The 15,603-nt window shown below is 53.3% G+C and overlaps 6 protein-coding genes across 6 annotated transcripts; 3 read left to right on the top strand and 3 right to left on the bottom strand.

The window, feature by feature from the left end:
* Window positions 1–46: 46 nt before the first annotated feature.
* AYO20_10077 (hypothetical protein) lies at window positions 47–1,384 on the bottom strand (the record flags this gene model as incomplete). The annotated part of the gene is made up of 2 exons (XM_022648340.1): window positions 47–885; window positions 946–1,384. The coding sequence occupies 2 exons, from the start codon at window positions 1,382–1,384 to the stop codon at window positions 47–49; spliced, it is 1,278 nt and encodes a 425-aa protein (XP_022495697.1).
* A 1,536-nt stretch (window positions 1,385–2,920) lies between these two features.
* AYO20_10078 (hypothetical protein) lies at window positions 2,921–4,576 on the top strand (the record flags this gene model as incomplete). Its single annotated transcript, XM_022648341.1, has 1 exon — window positions 2,921–4,576. One exon carries the CDS (start codon window positions 2,921–2,923, stop codon window positions 4,574–4,576), a length of 1,656 nt encoding a protein of 551 aa, XP_022495698.1.
* Window positions 4,577–5,075: 499 nt separating this feature from the next.
* Window positions 5,076–6,819, bottom strand: AYO20_10079 (hypothetical protein; the record flags this gene model as incomplete). Its single annotated transcript, XM_022648342.1, has 3 exons — window positions 5,076–5,388; window positions 5,464–6,223; window positions 6,714–6,819. 3 exons carry the CDS (start codon window positions 6,817–6,819, stop codon window positions 5,076–5,078), a joined length of 1,179 nt encoding a protein of 392 aa, XP_022495699.1.
* Window positions 6,820–7,168: 349 nt separating this feature from the next.
* Window positions 7,169–8,998, top strand: AYO20_10080 (hypothetical protein; the record flags this gene model as incomplete). The annotated part of the gene is made up of 5 exons (XM_022648343.1): window positions 7,169–7,507; window positions 7,925–8,066; window positions 8,157–8,564; window positions 8,719–8,800; window positions 8,956–8,998. 5 exons carry the CDS (start codon window positions 7,169–7,171, stop codon window positions 8,996–8,998), a joined length of 1,014 nt encoding a protein of 337 aa, XP_022495700.1.
* Window positions 8,999–10,352: 1,354 nt separating this feature from the next.
* Window positions 10,353–12,731, top strand: AYO20_10081 (hypothetical protein; the record flags this gene model as incomplete). Its single annotated transcript, XM_022648344.1, has 6 exons — window positions 10,353–10,638; window positions 10,731–11,428; window positions 11,516–11,681; window positions 11,735–11,858; window positions 11,978–12,299; window positions 12,408–12,731. The coding sequence occupies 6 exons, from the start codon at window positions 10,353–10,355 to the stop codon at window positions 12,729–12,731; spliced, it is 1,920 nt and encodes a 639-aa protein (XP_022495701.1).
* A 418-nt stretch (window positions 12,732–13,149) lies between these two features.
* On the bottom strand, window positions 13,150–15,111 carry AYO20_10082 (hypothetical protein; the record flags this gene model as incomplete). The annotated part of the gene is made up of 1 exon (XM_022648345.1): window positions 13,150–15,111. One exon carries the CDS (start codon window positions 15,109–15,111, stop codon window positions 13,150–13,152), a length of 1,962 nt encoding a protein of 653 aa, XP_022495702.1.
* Window positions 15,112–15,603: the final 492 nt, after the last annotated feature.

A 15,603-nucleotide genomic window follows, 5' to 3' on the forward strand; every position in this document is an offset into this window, starting at 1 on the left:
CGAAAGGCAGGCTGATCATCTACCTCGTTCTGCTCTTCAGCCTCCTTTAGACCACACCCATGCTTTCGGTACCTTCGCCACCCCTGGTCCCCGCTGTGTTCTCCTGCATCATTCGGATCTTCCTCTTCGCGCTCCCGAAGCCGTCGATACCTTTCTCCTGGTTCTCACCCAGCCACGCCTTCGCCGCCTCTCCCATCACGCCCTTTCCAAAGTAATACACAAAGTGGCCGATCATAATCAGTGTAAATGCAATGGGATACAACCAATGCACGTGGAGATGGAATACCCGTAGACCGATAATCACGCCCCAAAAGTTTCCTGTCAAAAGGGAGATGTTTTGGAATGCTGCGCTGGCGAAACGATACAGGATGGGAACGAGGGTGTAGAAAACGAACAGAATGAGGGTATAGCCTGTCAAATAGCCTCCAACTTTACTGTTCCAGGTCGCGGTGTGGAAAGAGTGGCGGTCGAAGATACCGGCTTGTGCGCCATTGATGATGGTGGCCCAAAAGCCAAGCTGGCCGATCACTTCATAGAGGGGCCTGCCCGACACAAACCACTCCTCATAGACGTTGCACAAGCCGTAGAAGGTCGCGCCCAGCAGCGCAAACAGGTCACCCTTGAGCTGGTTGCCGGAAGAAACGTCCCCGCCATTGGAGCCGGTGATGTGGTCAGAGGCCAGTAAAAGTCCCATTCCACCAATGCATACAAAAATACCGAGGACTTGAGCCCAGTGGTATCGCACACGGAGGAAGGTGAAGGAGATGACGACCACGACAACAATAGCCCAGAAGTTGATCAGTTGGGCCGAGAGGATGGTAGTGTAGCGGTAGGCAAGTACAGTGAAGTAGTTGCCCTCGACGTCGAAGAAAGCAAGAATGATATCTATAGTTCTGCGATTAGTCCTTGAGCGGCTCAACATGACAATGTATTAAAGAAGCATACATTTCCAACCATCCTTGAGGACCATTCGCGACCACTTCTTGAAGCCATATTTGTACAGGGTGTAACCCGTGTAGACGAAATTAAGCAATACGTAATTGAACAGGGTCTGGAAGGCGGGTATGCTGGTCCCCTCAGCTGCCAACAAGCTTGTCAAAGTGTTTGTACCAGTAATGCAGATAGCCAGTATCTGTCCCAGAAACAAAATGAGCCAAAAGTCCTTGGTCTTGAAGAAGGCAAACTTGGAACGCCACGACTGTTTCTTAACTCCATCTGTTTCGTCGTCACCAAGGGCAGTGGCACCACGTTCGGGACTCGCTTCAATGATCTCAGGATGTCCATGCTCGATGGGGGAACGAGAGCTGGAGGACCCGGTGCCATAGTCTCGGCCAAGGTCGACGCTGGAAGCGCGGACGACCTTGATATCCTTGGAATCGCTCATGGTTCCTGGCTCTTGAGAAGAGGTACGCTATTGGGAGGAAGTGGTCAAATTGGAGCTTTATGTCGAGAAGCGAGCGCAAAACTCCCGAAGTCGCTCGCTGTGGAAGATGGGGGTTTGAGAATGCCTAGAGGGCGATGAGAGGAAAGAAGAGCAGAGGACGAAAAGGCACGGAAAACCATTTTGTAGGGTCTTTTTGGCATGGTTGCATCTGGTGATCGGTGGTGACCGAAACGATGTGTGTTGGATTGGTTGAGTAGCGGGTGAAGCGCAGATCAAGTCGTCACTCGACTGGTCCAGAGCGTGGTAAATGGGACGCAAGGGTAGAGAAAGACTGCAGAAAGAGTGGGGGTGAGGCGCTCTCTACCAGTGGATTTTTTCTTTCTTTTTTTTTCTCTTTGGTAAAGGACGCCCCAAAAGGTGAATGTGTTCCCGCTTATCGCTTATCCGATGCCCACGTGATGGAGGGTGTTTGGAAAAAGTATTTTCCGGACACCAGCCTCCAAACGTCGCTAGCGTCAACACGTGACTGGATGGCACTTTCCGGCATAACAATTTGGGCACATTGTGGTGACATGTGACATCCTAGTGCTTGGAGTGCATAACTTTGTATCAAGGTACTTCTCTCGTACTCGTATAGCTACGGGAGGTAGGAGGAGTGTATGCCCTATACCAAACAGATGTTGCTGCCAACTTGGACAAGTCCCTGGGCTATATACTTGTTCTCGGTATCTGCGGCAAGGACACAAGAATTGGCCCGTAGCCGAACAAGTTCAGGGGCTTGGACGAAAATCTAACACGCTCGCCACGCTTATCGCCCCCACCACAGCCTCGGATGGCTGGATGGGACAATTTCCCTGGGCTTGATGGTCAGGGTTGGCAGCATTGGCAGTTTCGGTAATTGGCGGCTAGCAGGGAGCCAAGCGGAGGCTAATGCAGGGAGAAGCCATCCACTGGAGTCCATCCTCTGCCACTCAATGTCTAGAAATGTTGCAGTTCAGCCTCATCAGGCTGGTGCGAGGCGCCAGACAAGCACGCGAGCAAATAGTAAGCCGAGGAACAGAGTAACAGGGGCGTTCCAAGAAACCCTTATGGTCTTGGGCTGAATCTTCCAAACTCATCCAAGACAAATGTCGTGATTTCAAGCCTCGATTGCACTGGCACCCCAAAGCCATCGTATCCGGCGTGTCCAACCCACCGTCCTCTCCATGGCTGTGGACTGATTGTTACACTCTTTTTTCTTCTCCTACTTGTCTTTTGATGAACTTTCCTTTGATCGTTCATTCTTGTTAGGAACCTAATCCAGGGCAAGGCGGACCTGTTCAGGGGCGCGGGCGCGCCTTTATCCTTTCCTTTGACGCCACCACCCCGAACCACCTGGGCACCCATTATTTCATTTCGTACCACTCCAATACCCCGTCCTCAAGACACTGCTAGACACTTGCTAGACACTTTAGACAGGCCCTCAGCCCTCAGCGACCCCAGTTCTCAGAATAACGCAATCCAGGCAAGCGAGCATACCATACCAATGATAGCACCATGAGTCAACACGAGCTTCAGACCCTCCGACAGCCTCTGATGAAGGAGGAAAGAGATGTCTTCCTAGACACAGACACGGATACGGACACTGCTCCCCGCCATGACTTCTCCTCTAGATCTCTTCGACAAGTGCCCGAGCGAATGCTCTCCACTGCCCTGTCGCATGCCCGACCTGCCAGTCTCTACAAAGCCAGCAAACGATTTGCCTATTGCTTCGTCCCTCAAATTGCGCGATCTCGATACTGGAATGATCATGCTTCCAAGTCCAAGCAATTCCCCACCAGCTATCTCAATGGCCTGCGAGGCATCACCTCGATCAAGGTCTTTACCTTCCACTGGATAATGGCATTCAGCGACATTGGCTTCGCGCCCTGGGGCACCAACGATCGCCACCATTATGTCCTGGAGCTCCCCATCGTCCGGTATTTCTATGCCGGCTTCACGGCTCATGTCTTCTTCGGGATTGCGGGTTATTTGTCCTCTCTACGATTGTTCCAGCTTCTCGACAAACGCGATCAGACCTCGCAGGCCAAGGTCCTACTTAATGTGTCGGGGGCTCTGTTCCGTCGAGCGTTCAGGCTCTATCTCCCCGTCTTCATCATCACTCTCATCACGGCTCACTACATCCATTTCGGCTTCTACGAAGGAAATCGAGGCTACATCACGGACCATGGCAAACTTTTTCCCGGCGTCTGGAACGAACCCAAGCCTGAAAAGTTTGCGAGCTATTATCGCCAGATGAGCTATTGGGCCCGCGAAATGTTCGACTTGACAAACATCTTTACTCACGGCGCTGTCTACCCTTACCATGATCAGCATTTGTGGTCTATTCTGGCCGAGTTGAAGGGCTCCATCTTTCTGTACCTGATCTTGATCGGCACCGCACAATGCAAGAAATACGTGCGCTTGGCAGGCCTGTGTGTGATGACGGTCATGTTTTTCTTATGGAACCATTGGGAGATCTGGGTGTACATTATCGGGGCCGTCGTGGCACAAATTGACCTCCTTCTCACCGAACGCGAGCAGGAAAAGAAACTCACGCTGGTTCCAGACCGACTACCTCCGTCGCCACCTCACTCACCGAAGCCTGACTACAAGCCGCCTCCTACCTGGTCTGATTACGTCTCGACCCCTCCCAAGGCAGGTTTACGCGCTCTTCGAGTCCTAGGGTTTTTGCTGGCTTTCTACTTCCTGTCCTATCCAATTGATGGCTCAAGAGACTACGCTCCAGGCTATATGACGCTCAACAAGCTCATTCCTGCGTGGATGGAGCGCAAGGACAAGTTCTACCCCAACATTGGCACCGGCCTGCTGCTCTTGCTTCTCGCCCGCGGCGACCCCGACACTTCGATCTGGCGACGCATTCTCAACAGCAGCGTACCGCAATACTTGGGCAAGATCAGTTTTGCCCTCTACCTGGTCCACGGCCCCATCATGCACGCGGTCGGATACATGATCCCCCACCGGATATGGTGGTCTATGGGCGTGCAGGGCGTCGACACCACCGATCTCGTATGGACCGGGACCATGCTCATCGGCTGGATAATCACCCTCTCGCTGTCCCTGTGGGCGGCCGACGTCTGGACGAGGGAAGTGGAGGGCAGATGTGTCAAGACGGTCAAGAAATTGGAGGAATGGAGCTTTGTCAAGGCCTGAAATACCGAATATCGAATATTGAACTTGGTATTTGTACATAAATGCAAATGCAAAATTGCTGTCTGTTGCTTGCTTTTGCTGCTGCTGCTGCTGCCGCTGCTGCCGCGACGATTAATCCCTGTTTGCATAATTCAGCATAATTCCCTTGCTTGTTTGCCTCGTGGCGGCGTCTCAGCGTTCAGCGAACAGGACGAAAATGGCGTTATTACAGGGTCGTGGCTCGAAGATTTCGAAATAGAAAATACCAATATTTCAAAACATACTGAGAAATTCCCGCACTTGTTTGTTTGGTGGTCACTCGTCGCTCGTCAATGGCATGTCCTGTGTCCTGCATCGATCTGACCAGCACCGTCCTTGTGATCAGCAGTGTCTGCTCCCATGTCTTTTGTTTCACTCGTCCGTCATCTACATCGCCATCGCATTTGACTACGATCATCAACGTCTTCTGCAGGTCCAAACCTCCCTGACCATCCAGTTATTGTCCGGCCTGTCGTGTTCGCTACCTCTCTTCGTAGACCACGATGTCCTCGACGGTCTCCCGGGCTGAATCCCTCGCTGACTTCCACGGCTGCCTGCCGAACGCCTTCTCAAACTTGGATATGTCCGTCTTGATCAGGTTGGACGACAGTCCACTATCGACACCTCGTTGAGGAGCAGGGACCCGCTGTCTCAAATGTGGGAAATCTTCTCGGACGGCCCCAGCAATGTCATCAGCCATCATCAGCTCGGGTGAGTGAAACATGTATCGTTCGTTGCCTGGGATACCGGGGGAAAGAGCCTGGACGTGAACATGGGCGACATCCTCGACGTCCCTGAAAAAAGGCGGGAGACAGGAGGTCAGCAAAGGTTAGATGATGCCATTTGAGGATCAAGAGGGCGCCACGAACATGAAATATGGGAACAGAAAGCCTGGCTCGTCACAGTCGAACAGACCCTTATAAATCCCTGGCTGGCCCCCGAGATTGCTCTTGTTAGGTTTGAAACCTGGCTGCAGACTCTTTCCTGTGATGGACGGCGCCAACAAGACCACCAGGTCGAACGCCCGCGGTTTCTCCTTCATGAATTCCCAGGCTTTCTTCTCTGCCGAGACCTTGGAGTACTGGTACGCATTGAGAGGGTTCAGCACGGCCTCTTCAAGGGTGATGGGGCTCCAGCTCTCGGCGGATATGGTCCCCCCAGAATACAAGGCCCCCATCCGCATGGTTGAGACCATACTCCCCGTCACGACAACCCTCCTCACCCGCCCTGATTTGTCCGCTGCGCTCAAAATATTGCGCAAAATGGCCCAGCTGGGTTTGATCGTCGTCTCCATGAGATTGTCATACGTCAGAGGGGTGGCGATATGGATGATCGCATCAGCTTTGCCAGCTAGCTCGTCGAAGGTGTCCGGGATGGTCATATCTGGGACCTCCACGAAGGACAGACGGCCTTCTGAGACCTGTGAAGCATATCTGGACCGGAAAGCTGCCTCGGATCGGGCGAGCGACCGAAGCACAACAATCACCTCGAAGTTGGATTTGGCCGCGAGGAGGGCGAGAGTCGAAGAGCCCAGTGCACCGCTTGCTCCTGTGAGAAGAATTGTTGTTTTGGGCATGGCTTGCTGTATATGGTCTAGGTCGAACCAGAAGCCTCTTTTCAACGACAGACCTATGCAGAGCGCAGTATTTCGGCTCCCTCATAAACCTTTTATACCCTACCGACACAGACATATAACTGTTAACTACCGACCTTTCATGCACCATCATCGGAGAAGATGCCCTGCATACTCGGAGAAGGCCCTAGTTTACGAGCTGACCGATTCCTTGGTTGCCGTTACCGCGTTCTGGAAAAAATCACATCAATCTGGAGCGGGAAGGGTCTTGCCGATCCTGGAGGAATGCGAGGGACACGCCACAAAACAAACTGCTGCAATCGTTAAAGAAGGCAGGAACGGCACGACGTATCTAGGCACGAGGGCCTGAAATCCTACTAAACGAGCAGTTCTCGTTTACTAAGCACCACCGGCATGGCCCCGCGTGCGATTCGTGGCCGTTGACGGCGTCATTTTGCAGGATGGGTGCCGTCAAAACAAGATGGATGGGAAGTGATAGTCATGGGGTAACAAAAGCTCGTTGGCGACTCCTGCGGCGGGACATACGTTTGGTCTCGCCAGTAACCTGGAACGCATCAAGACATTCGGGACGAGGTCGAATTCGCTGGAGCTCAAACAGGACCAGAAATGCCCGTGATGCCCTAACAGACATTGCCGAGAGCTCTCAGACTACCCCGTCGAGCCCTGCGGAGGGAAAGTCCCATCTCCATCTTTTGGGATGTCCCCTGGATGAGCTGAGCACAAAATCGCAATGCGCGGAATTCACCTTGAAATGCACATGGAAGCTTACTCGTGTATTATGCAGCCGGTGGTTCCGGAGCACTCGAAATAATACTAAATCTCGGCTCCGCTGAACAGACAACCCATTTGATCCTGACTTGGTCGACTGCTTTGCGAGAAATCGACGAACTGACGAGTAGGACTTCTGGGTGATAATAGCAACTTGTCATCAATAAAAGAAACTAGCAGAGAAAAGGCCGGGGAGACGAACTACAGTCACCATGTTCGGGCAGAACCAACCGCGGTCTCACCACCCTCACCTGGCCTTATCCAAAACCGAATCCCGGAAACAGGTACCACAGGAAAACTGTGTTTACATGGCCATTGCTCTGATGGGCGGTCTGATGCTGATCACGAAACCCGCGTTGGTTGTCCTGGCATTGCTCCTCGTCGGCTACGGCCGGTTGTACCATGTTGAGCGACACGAGAAGTCTGCGCGGCCCTGGTCGCGCGAGCATCGCTCCGAGCCTTACTCACTGCACTTGGGGCCTGGCCGGGAAGGGCCCGAGCAGATGCGCGCAAGTTTGCACGATCTCACCAAGGGGCTGAGTCTCCCGAAAGTGAGGAGCGAAAGGGACAAGAAACTGCATCTCCGCCATTGAGCTGGTTCGTCGTGCGGCAAGTGGCCTGTACATATGTACCGTGTCTGCTCTAGGAGCTCTGGATGAAACTAGACACTAGACACCGGAGACACTTGTGCCGGGCGAGCAGATTTCACCGATATTGGGCGGCCCAAGATACATGCTCACCATGCAGAGGGTGACCAATCACAGGACAATGAAACTTGCTCATAGGTGAAGAAGGGCACTATGCTGGCTGGCTTGCATGGAATATGGTACCTCTCTTGTACGGATTGTTTTCTTAAGATCATCCAAAAGGAGTTGTTACGGGACATCAACTCGATTCTCTTTGACGGTTCACATTGTTTGACTCTACGTTGTGAGGACGAACATAACACACAATCACACACCAGACAGTCTGCAAATGTCTACAATGTCCATGTCCATGACCTCTACCTCTACCTCTATGTCGATGTCTTCCGCCTCCGCATCACCATCCGGCGGAATGAGCATGGGAGACAGCTCTTGCAAGATCTCCATGACCTGGAACTGGTATACAGTCGGAGCCTGTGAGTCAAGCCCGACCTTTATCTCCCCTCTCAATACTGGCGCTGTGCTGAATATATCGGTCTGTTGTTCTTCTGCCTAGGCTTCATCTCCAAGTCATGGCAGGTCAGCTCGGATGGTATCTTTGCGCTCTCCTGCATCGGCGTCATTCTGCTGGTCATCTCCCTCGAGTTCCTACGCCGCGTCCAGCGCGAGTACGACAGCTGGATCCGCCGCAAGGACCAGAAGGCCTTCGCCCTGGCTGCTGCTGTTCGAAATCGCGACAATGCGGCGTGTGCCTCATACGAGCAGGAAGCGGATCCTGGAGGGAAGACAGCCACGAACACGAGCATGAGTCCGCCACTCCCGGAACGACCTCTCCTTCGTCGTCCGCAACGATCGGCGGTCGATCGAATGACCCTCCTCCAACGCCAGTGCATCCGCTCGCTCATCCACATGGTGCAGTTTGGAGTCGCGTACTTTATCATGCTGCTGGCCATGTATTATAACGGTACATCTTTACTGTTCATTTTATCTTCATCTTCTTGTGTCCACCCCATACAAACAGAGTATCTCATCCTTCTCTCTGCTTGGGATATTTACAACCAACCGCCCACACAACCCAGGCACAAAAGCAGTATCTAACACCCTGGTGCTGTTTATAGGGTACATCATCATCTGCATCGTCATTGGCGGCTTTCTCGGCTGCTTCATCTTCAGCTGGGACCAGCTCTTGATCGACTCAAAGTCAGTACTGTCCGCCACGTTATTCTTTCTTCCTTTCCCATTGCCCGTTATCCCATCCCATTTCCTATTCCTCTTTCCACCGTCCCTCGTCTTCTACTATGCGTTCAGCAGAGACTGGCTGAATGACTGACATTGGACACACTTTCCGGACATAGAGACAAGCCCGAGCCCGCCGATGTTACTGGTTGTTGCGGCTAGAAGGGGTTGGATGGAATGGATATCATATGGTTGCGTCCAAGGGTTCAAGCTACGACCGGCCATCCATTCATATAGAATATACATGAGGTGACGAATGAGCTATTGTTTGTTAGACTAAGCCTTGCCTTGCCACGCGTGACTCGAGGAGCCGATTTTATTGTTTATTCCCTCCTGCTCTGCTGGTACTGAGATTGGAAGTTTAGGGTGAGAACATATAGGAATCTAGAAGGCGATGTCTATACCAGCGTGACGAGGCGCATCCGTACATGGTCGAAAAGTCACCGCCAGCCACAAAGCATGAACAATCAAGACACCATTCACATATAGCAAAAACAATCAACAATCAGGGTTCCCACCTGGTCACCCAGGGTAGTATTAACTGATCGGCATATGGCTTAAGTACGGCTGAGCGAACGGGAAGCCCTGTATTCCATATCCTATGGTCGATTGCGCAAGCAACTGTGTTACAATTGTATATATATACATCTGGATCTATAGCGCTAGCCGACTCTGAATTCCGATCACCTGTACTGGCACAACCGTTTAGCATTACACCACGTTACCGGTTCTTCAGGGTTCGGTGAAGGATGGCCAGTGAAACCGCCACCGAATCGCAAACACGGCGTACACAACCAGAAAGGCCATGTACACTTGCTGGAGGGCAGCGAAAATAAAGTCTATCGTCTTTTGATCAGTTCATTATTCTATTACTAGCGTTGACAATACTTTTGGTGCGCGCCTCGGTAGTTGGCGCGAGGCTGAGTTTTGTTGTAACTTGTCCGTCGAGGCTGTGCAGGCACCGACATGGAGTCGAGACCGTGGTGAACTAAGTCTATCATGTATCTCACCCTGCGCCGTGGGTCTTTTCCCCCATCTGTTCAATCTTTTCCTGCATCTTTCATACCTAATTCGAGGACTTCCGTGTAGTCATATTCGGCCAGGTTGGGTGTAGCTCCAGCCGACCAGACGGCGTTTCTTTTCCCATACCGAGTACACAACATGACGCCGCGCGCTCACACCTTCGAGGCTAGTCGCGTGAGATCAGGAGATAGTTCGAACAGGTCCCTTGACTCCGCGTGTCCATGTCAGATGTTGGAGTTGTCATGGTCTCTCATTTTGTGTGTCGATTGGCGATTGTGTTGCCTCGGCAGTTGAGAGCCGCATTGCCGGGCTGCGGCGGCGGCGTTTTCGTTTTCGGCTCGGCGCTTTTCGAAGAGGCTTTAAAGAGTTCTTGGGGAGAGAAGACGGAGGACGGTGCGATACGATAGTCCATACGAGTACTTCCGGAGGGTTATACATCGTGTTGAAAAGCTTCGTTGGGACGACCAAAAGAAAAGAAAAAAAACAAAGAACAATGGCCGCCACCACCACGCCCAGCACGAGTCCCCTCTCCAACTTCCTCTGGGGAGAGGAGAGGCTCAAGCGCCGCTGCGAGATCCTGGCCGCCGTCACCCAGAACCCGATCTTCACGCAACCCCGGAACACGCATGGGCTGTCGAGGAAGGATCTGTGGACGCTGCGCCTCCAGCAGAGCGTGGAGCTGCTTGACCTCAAGTTCAAGCTCGGCTGGTCGAATCAGCAGTTTGTCGATGCGACCAAGATCGCGGGGGATCTGCTGTCCATTGGGGTGAATTATCGCAGTAAGTCGGTCTCTACAGAAAAAGGGGCATCGAGAGCTGTAAGGGACAGCGAGCCGGGGGAAGTAAATACTAACACAATGGCCACCTGGCAGTCTTCCTCCGAAACCTCGAGGCACAGATGAGCCCCGAGCAGAAAGCATATTGGCTCCCTAAGGCTCAGCGGTATGAGATCAGTGGTTGCTACGCGCAGACGGAGCTGGGCCACGGGAGCAATGTCCGAGGCATCGAGACGACAGCGACCTTTGACCCGACGACGGACGAGATTGTGGTGAACTCGCCCACGCTGTCGAGCCACAAGTACTGGATCGGGTCACTGGGGATCCTGGCCACGCACGCCCTCATCATCGCGAGGCTGATCGTCCGCGGACGCGACCTGGGCAACCACGTCTTCCTCGTCCAGGTGCGCGACCTCGACACCCACGACCTCATGCCCAACGTGCGCATCTACGAGCAGGGCGAAAAGGGCATGGGCACCTTCGCCTCGATGGACAACGGCGTCATGGCCTTCACCAACTGCCGCATCCCCCGCGCCAACATGCTGGCCGGCATGGTCTCGCTGGACGCCGACGGCACGTACCACGCGGCCAAGAACTCGAAGCACGCCTACACCTCCATGGTCATCATTCGGGGCCTGATGTCCGAGGAGCTGGGCACCGAGGTGGCCAAGGCGGCCATCATCGCCTTGAAATATGCCCAGTTCCGTCGGCAGTTCAACCCCAAGGACGGGCAGGAGAGGAGGGTGATTGAGTATGCTAGCGTGCAGAATCGATTGTTTCCCGCGTTGGCACGGGTGAGTTCTACCAGACTAGATGGTTGCCCTTTGCCTGGACCTTGACTATCTATTCATTCGTTGCTGACCCCCTGTGGACGCCTCTAGTCTGTGGCTATGATGCTGCTTGGTCGCGAGATGAGGGCCCGCATCGACAACATCGTCAACGAGAGTCTTGAGGATCTGCACCTGCAGACCGTCGGGGCAAAGATCTGGGCCAGTGAGCACGGCGTCCGCGATGTCGAGGTGGCCCGTCTCACCTGCGGTGGACACGGTAAGTAGACACCGTTCCCAGATCATCTAAACATGCTGAGAGACTGGCATCAGGAAACATGGCCAGCGCGGGACTCGGTCCTCTCTACGCACAGCTCTCTCCGTCGAGGACATATGAAGGCGAGACCTACGTCCTCTCGCAACAGATTGGGAATGCCGTCGTGAAACACTGGAAAAAGTATTGACCACCCCATCTCCATCCCGGTCCCTATTCTTTTCTCCTGAGTCGAGAATCATTGAACGTGTCTTGTTCTCCAACCACTGACTTCTTTTTTTTTCTTTCTTTCTGAGCCACAGTAAATCCGAACAGTCCATCACCGCCCTCTCGTACCTAGCCCGTCTCAGAGACAACAGCCGCATGTCGCAGCGCCTGCGAGTCGTTGGCGCCGACGGCTGGTTCAACCGGGACGTGCAAGAGGACTTCCTCGAGCACCGGGCGGCGGTCCTCGCGCAACGGCATCTCGCCGACGTCGCGGCCGGCAAGGACACCAGCTACGACGTTTTCGAGCTGACCATGGCGCACGCCGACCTCACCTACTGGCGAGGCCTGCAGACGCAGGTCAAGCAGACCGCCGGCGGCCGGAGTGACAGGGAGACCATGGAGGCGTTGGCGGACGTGGTAAGTCTTTCTCTCCCCGAAGACCACCGGTTCTCCAACCCCGCTGCCAAAGTCTGAACTACCTATCTAACCATGACCACCTCCCTTGTGTCTCTGGGCGAGGAATAGTTCTCCTTCACGACCATGCTCGAAGGCCTCTCCGCCTTCGCCGGCTCCCCGTACCTCACGACCGACGACGTCTCCTCCCTCCGCGCCGCGCACACCACGGCCATCGCCCGCTTCGCGACGGGTGGCCACGCCGACGCCCTCGTCGCCGCCTTCGGCTTCACCGAGTTCGAGCTCAACAGCGTCTTCGCCCGTGCCTCCGAGACGCCCTACGAGGGCCTGCTCGACGTCGCCCGCCGCAGCGACTTGACGGACAACACCTTCGTCCGGCCCACGCTGCTCAAGGCCCGGAGTCTGTGGAAGAAGTACGAGAGGGCGAAATTGTAGTGTTTTGCCTCCACTCTCCGCTTTCGAGGCCGGTGTTCATATATCCCACATACGTGCATCGATATATTCATACATTCATATACTCGTGTATCCTCGTGTGTGGATGGAGATGGAGATGTCTACTCGCATATATACATGCATACATACATGCATGAATGCGTACAGAGTCATACTTGTATACATCAATCCTTGAATATGAATGTAGATACGAGACATGATTGTCGTCGGGATTAAGGTGGTTCGGAAAAGAAAAGAGAGACTGATAAATCGATTATAGAGAGAGGTTTTCTTTCTTTGATTGATTTCTTGTTGGATCTCCCATACCAAAGTTCTCGAGTATATGCACATACATAAACATACTCTACTTACTTGAGCATGTATATTCACGTATACACATAATTACATGTATGGTGTGTGTTCAGCATAGATTCACTGATCTGCTCCGGCTCTCCCTCGCCATCCACCGCCCACTGGCCAGCACGGGATCGACATAGGCGTGTCCCACGAGCTTGTACAGGTCTTGACCACGCGCGGCGGACAGCTCGGGAGATTTGCGCAGTACCGCCTGGAGCGTGCACCCTTCCAGATGCCAGACCGTGTCGTCGGGTTCCGCGTCGCGGTGCGCCCAGCCCAGAAGCGCTTGGTCTTGGATGAACATGAGGCGCACGTGTTCGTCGAGAATCGACGACATCGACCGCAGCATGGAGTAGAGCGGGTGCTCCCCCCTGCGGCTGATCGTGTTGTCCTCGCTCAAGCTGAAGAACTCCCTCCACTCCGGCAAGACCTTGGATGCTGGACTCAGGCTCCCGCCGCGACGGGATATGAAGGCGTATTCGTCGGAGCTCGGCGCCAAAGTAACCTCAAATCTGCACAGGAGATCCCTGTGACGTTCCAGCCATTGTTTGACTTGGAGGTAGCCCTTGTCCTGGAAGACGTGGTCAGGCAGTGAGAAGAGCAGCGAGAAGAAGGCTGAGGATGGTTGCAGACCAAAGGTCTGGTTGTGGCAGATCAGCAGCAGTCGACGGAATGCTTTCCCAATGTCAGGGTCGGTGATATCTGACGTCGAAAAGCGGTCGCTGAACCTGGAAGAAAAAACAGCTTCGTCCACCAAAGTGCCCAGAGCTGAGATTCGGCCAATGCACGTCCCTTTCAACGTGAGTGTGTCACCGCTGACGTGAAAGAGATCTGGTATGACTTCGTTCATGTTGGGCGATTCTTGGCCAAAAGCCCTCCGTCTCTCCCACCCGAGATTGACGTCCCTGCCGCATATGTACGGAATGAGATTCATATCTGACTGATGCGGTCGAAAATGGAAATAATCGGGACACCATGAAGGTAGTTCTCCCTGTCGAGAATCCACGCTCCGGAGAAATATGATGTCTGCAGAACTATACCAATTGATATGATTGGAAGTCATCTCCAAGCACAGCTCGTTCTCTGAGACCGCTTGAGAGTAATTGGGCTCTTGGACGAAATCCGCCCAGTCTGACGCAAGACCCAGGAGTCCATAGACCTTGTCTCTCAAGACGCTCGTCTCGGACATACTCGTCATTGCCAAAATGTCCATCAATCGTGGCTTTTGCTGAGCTCGACAGGCATTCCGAACGGATAACACTTCCTGAGCAAGGCCAGAAGATTCCTCGTCTTCCCTCGAAAACCGACTTCTCTCCCGTATTAGTATTTCCATTGATCGTAGGTCAAAAATGTAGGACCCCCAGAATATCTTTGCTCTTTTTGCTGCGGCCACCTCTTGGATAATCCATACTCGATGCCAATATCGCTGCAACAACAGTCGTTCAAGGGCTTCCAAGTTGGAAGCGGGGTTGCCATTATGATGTTGTTTATTGACTGGTTTCTCCACATCGGCTGTCGCTCTGAGAAGTTCTCGCATTTCTTCCTCCGGTCCGGTATCAGCACCAAGCCAGATGACGACCAATCTTGCCATTCTGTAGATGGCGAACATCCTGACTATCTCTCGACTTTTCTCAATGGTGTCCCGTTGGTTGATACAGATGGCATCAACCCAGACGGTGGAGATTTCGTTTTGCTTCAGTTTGCGAAGCGCATCTGCAAGGTTTGGGGAAACTCCATACCTTTGATCGTTGACCACGATGCTGACTCTTTCATGAGCGGCATCCTGTCCCCAAGAGTACGACAAAGCAACATAGTTCGGTCTCTGGCTCAGTTTCACGTGGAAAAGATCAAATCGAAGGGTCTCGCTGTCAAAACCTTTGTCGTCCGAGAATCTGAGCAGCCGTATTTGGCCTTCCGCTAGGGGCTCGTAAGGCAAGGCTGCACCAAGTGTTGGAGAAACCGATTCGTCGGGAAATGTTGGGGTTCCGGTCTTCGTTTGCAACGTGGACGAATGAAGAGGGTTCATGATATGTGAGCGGAGCATCAATAAAGAGAAGCCGCTTGATATCAAAGCAAGAAGAAACAAGGAGCTCAAGACAGAGACTCGACAAGTCTGAAGCAGGAGACTGCTCGAAAAGATGAGTGCTAGATACAGTATGGTCGTTTCGCCTCTGCGGACGTGTTGCCGAGATCCATGTGTCCATAACAGAAAACACTGTGTGATTACCAACCCTACCGTGCTACCGGCAGCCAGTAATGGGGGGATCATCCCATTCCCTCCGCGCTGAGAGTTGCCTCGAATGGGGCGGGAATATTGCAATAATCAATCGGAAGCCACCGAGATCTCCCCAGGTCAGATTGGCCCCAAATTGCCATTGATGCTTGCTAATGGAGAAGGCCTCAAAGTCGACAGCGAGGAGAAGAAGGCCTGGGTAGCCCTATCTGCGCATTTTCTTGGGTGTCGTGAGATGAGGTTGACAATGCAAAAATGAAGCCGTCGGGGACAAAATTAGGAGGC

The sequence above is a fragment of the Fonsecaea nubica genome, assembly GCF_001646965.1.
Source record: "Fonsecaea nubica strain CBS 269.64 chromosome Unknown Scaff102, whole genome shotgun sequence".
Taxonomy (NCBI): Eukaryota; Fungi; Ascomycota; class Eurotiomycetes; order Chaetothyriales; family Herpotrichiellaceae; genus Fonsecaea; species Fonsecaea nubica.